The sequence below is a fragment of the Sinocyclocheilus rhinocerous genome, unplaced genomic scaffold (assembly GCF_001515625.1).
Source record: "Sinocyclocheilus rhinocerous isolate Xijiao unplaced genomic scaffold, SAMN03320098_v1.1 scaffold11, whole genome shotgun sequence".
In the NCBI taxonomy this organism is placed as follows: domain Eukaryota; kingdom Metazoa; phylum Chordata; class Actinopteri; order Cypriniformes; family Cyprinidae; genus Sinocyclocheilus; species Sinocyclocheilus rhinocerous.
This window is the reverse complement of record NW_015625587.1, coordinates 1,602,694-1,606,163: the sequence shown is the minus strand read 5'-3', so window position 1 is coordinate 1,606,163 and position 3,470 is coordinate 1,602,694. Positions and strand designations below refer to the sequence as shown.

At 37.8% G+C, this 3,470-nt stretch overlaps 1 protein-coding gene across 1 annotated transcript in view; it reads left to right on the top strand.

The window, feature by feature from the left end:
- LOC107755706 (phosphoinositide 3-kinase regulatory subunit 4-like) overlaps positions 1 to 3,470 on the top strand; it is a 25,808-nt gene that overhangs the window by 6,725 nt on the left and 15,613 nt on the right. The window contains exons 11-12 of the mRNA XM_016572593.1: positions 2,625 to 2,845; positions 3,151 to 3,373. Coding sequence (XP_016428079.1) covers positions 2,625 to 2,845; positions 3,151 to 3,373 — 444 coding nt within the window. The remainder of the gene's footprint in view (positions 1 to 2,624; positions 2,846 to 3,150; positions 3,374 to 3,470) is intronic.

The window sequence follows — 3,470 nt, the reverse complement described above, 5'->3', positions numbered from 1 at the left end:
CGTTATTTGAGGATATATTTATGCTTCTCATGTCATTGGGTCACCATTTGAAATGAATGCATTTTATTTTTATTTGTTTACAGACTTCATCCCTTCTGCCTCTGGTATATTGTTTAGGTCTCATGCAGCTGAGCTCTATTTGAAGTTATAATCACTCGCTTTGACTAACTCAGGTTAACAGGCAGATGTGGATAGATCCACTTTGTTTTGCACGACAGCTCATGTTGGCTAATAATGCTTTTTTTGTTGCAGTCAGTTTGTTACAAACCAGTAGGAGTGTACTTTCAGAGTGTTCAGTATGGCTGCACAATTAATCGTGCAGATTAACCAAAAATACATAATCGTTCAAACTTTGCTTTGAACTTCAAAGTCCACTTATGTTATCCTCCGTGCTTAAGATGTTTTTTCTTTCTACAGGTTATCTTAAGGGTTTTTCCATGGTTTCAATTTTACTTTTAGTAACACATTATAATACCATTCATATATATATATATTTTTTTATTTAAAGAAGAAACAATCTGATGTATAGTTTATATTTGAGGCTTAATACTATAGAAAAGCAATAAAGGTTTTTCAGTTGGAGTGTTTTCAGTTTGTTTATTTTCATATAAAACAGGACTGCGGCCCTCTAGGACCGAACTTGCCTACCCCTGCCCTAACCCTAATCCTGAGCAATGGTTGGTTAATAGAAGTCTTGTTTCAGGAACAATAAGGCATGTTGTCTCATGTCACACTTGTATAAATCAAGTTAAGCTGTTATCATGTGATTCCCTTCAGGGAATGACAGAGGCTGAGGAGGACAAGCTCTTAGCTCTGAAAGACTTCATGCTCAAGTCCAACAAGGCCAAAGCCAACATCATAGACCAGAGCCACTTGAGTGATGGAGCCCACAGTGGAGTCATTGATCTCAGTACACTGGGCATCACTGGCCGACAGGTGGACCTCATCAAGCCTAAGCAGGAGCCTGAAGACAAGAGAGGTGAGTGACACACTTTCTGCATTCATATTTACCGTTATTTGAGGATATATTTATGCTTCTCATGTCATTGGGTCACCATTTGAAATGAATGCATTTTATTTTTATTTGTTTACAGACTTCATCCCTTCTGCCTCTGGTATATTGTTTAGGTCTCATGCAGCTGAGCTCTATTTGAAGTTATAATCACTCGCTTTGACTAACTCAGGTTAACAGGCAGATGTGTGATGTGGATAGATCCACTTTGTTTTGCACGACAGCTCATGTTGGCTAATAATGCTTTTTTTTGTTGCAGTCAGTTTGTTACAAACCAGTAGGAGTGTACTTTCAGAGTGCTCAGTATGGCTGCACAATTAATCGAATTTCTAATCGCGATTACAATTATGGATACCAAAAATACATAATCGTTCAAACTTTGCTTTGAACTTCAAAGTCCACTTATGTTATCCTCCGTGCTTAAGATGTTTTTTTCTTTCTACAGGTTATCTTAAGGGTTTTTCCATGGTTTCAATTTTAATTTTAGTATCACATTATAATACCATTAATATTTTTTTTATTTAAAGAAGAAACAATCCGATGTATAGTTTATATTTGAGGCTTAATACTATAGAAAAGCAATAAAGGTTTTTCAGTTGGAGTGTTTTCAGTTTGTTTATTTTCATATAAAAATATGGCATGCAGTTGCTTCAAACAATGGTATAAACAATGTAAATTGTGGTAATTGTAATTAATAAATCGCAATTACAATTTCAAAGGAATAATTGACAATTATGATTTTTGTCATAATCGTGCAGCCCTAGCTGCTGGTGACCAAATTAATTCAGTCATAAAAGGTCATAATTGCCCAGTTATACACTAGCATTGAAAAGTTTTTTTTTTGTCTTATTCAGCAAAAATGCATTTATATTGTCTAGTGACAGTAAAGACATGTTACAGAATATTTCTATTTCGTATAATAAATGTGTTATTTTTTTTCAAATTTTAATATTTTAATTGTAAAATTACTGTTTTACTGTATTTTTAATCAAATAAATGCAGGCTTTGTGAGACTTTTTCCAAAAACATTTCAAAGTTTTGCTGACCCCAAACATTTAAATGGTGGTGTATGTAAATTTTTTTATTTTCATCGATTTCCTAGTAGCAAAGGAAGCAGAAGGTGGCATCGAAGCAGGGCTCCCAAATATGATGATCAGATATCACTTTGCGAGGGACCCCTTTCCTATGGATAAAGATACTTTTATACTTTATTAGTCCTTACACAATTTTTGAGCTAGTGTGGACAAAAAAAATTGAAGCTGGGCTTGTAAAACTGTAGCTATAGATGAAGTTACAGGTGGTTTAAAATATTCCAGATTTATTTGCTGAGAGTTAATGCTCTCAACATATTGTAGAGTCCCCTAGTGCATTTGAGAAGTTTTATTCTGTTTGCTTCTGTTCTATGAAAATATTCACTTTTGGAACTAATTTTAATTTACTTAAGTACTATATGTCACTGTGCTGACTAAATCAATTGCCTGATTTCTTTTACACGTGTCAGTCAGTCCGCATGTTAACACTTTACCTGAGCATCAAATGTTTTAGAAACCAGAAATGCATTTTCTATCAAAACCACTTTTAAAATGGGTCAATTTTGTTTCTCTTCTGGCAGCTCGCAAACATACGAAACAGGACTCCAACTTGAATGAAGAGTGGAAGAGCATGTTTGGTTCTCTGGACCCTCCCAGCTTGGCGCAGACGCCCTCGACGGTACCTAATGTTCTAGTTCCGAGCGGTGGTGGGGAGCCCAATGGAACTCTGGCTGGAGAGTGCCTGCGATCTGAGAGTTCCTCACAGCCTCTTAACCTCCCTCATGTTCCATCCTCAGCCCAGGTCGACCGCTGAGCCGACAGTGTGCTATCGTCCCTCCCCTGCTCTTTCTCTGCCCTCTCCATTCAGCCTCTTCCATCATCTTTTCTTCATCAACACCTTTTTTAGTGTGCATTTGTCCATGTTGTAGCTTTGTAGTCTGTAAAGGCTTTGAATCATATCAGTCATCTGATATTTTCCATCATGTTTGCACAAACATGCAGGAATGTGCTGGATTTTCCCAGATTAAATGTATTAGCATGTTGTTCCTAAATAATAATGATAAAAGACTAAAATCTTAAATCGCTCCCCATTGCTCTTCATTGCAGATTCCTGAAGGTGGAGCCATGCAGCCCAGGAAAACCACAGCACTCCCTACTATTCAAGTGGTACAGTCTGTAACCGGAGCGTCCACGTACCAGCGGCGCATCACCACATGCAAGGCAGAGCTACAGCAGCTGGTGCAGCAGAAAAGAGAGCAATGCAGTGCAGAGCGCATGGCCAAACAGATGATGGAGAGCGCAGAATGGGAGAGCAGGCCTCCACCGCCAGGTACAGCAGTCACATGTCACCTCGCTAATACATTATGTGGCTGTCTAGCCTCTGCTTGCTAGATCTTGTACAGAAATCATCTGCAGTTGACTTTTTT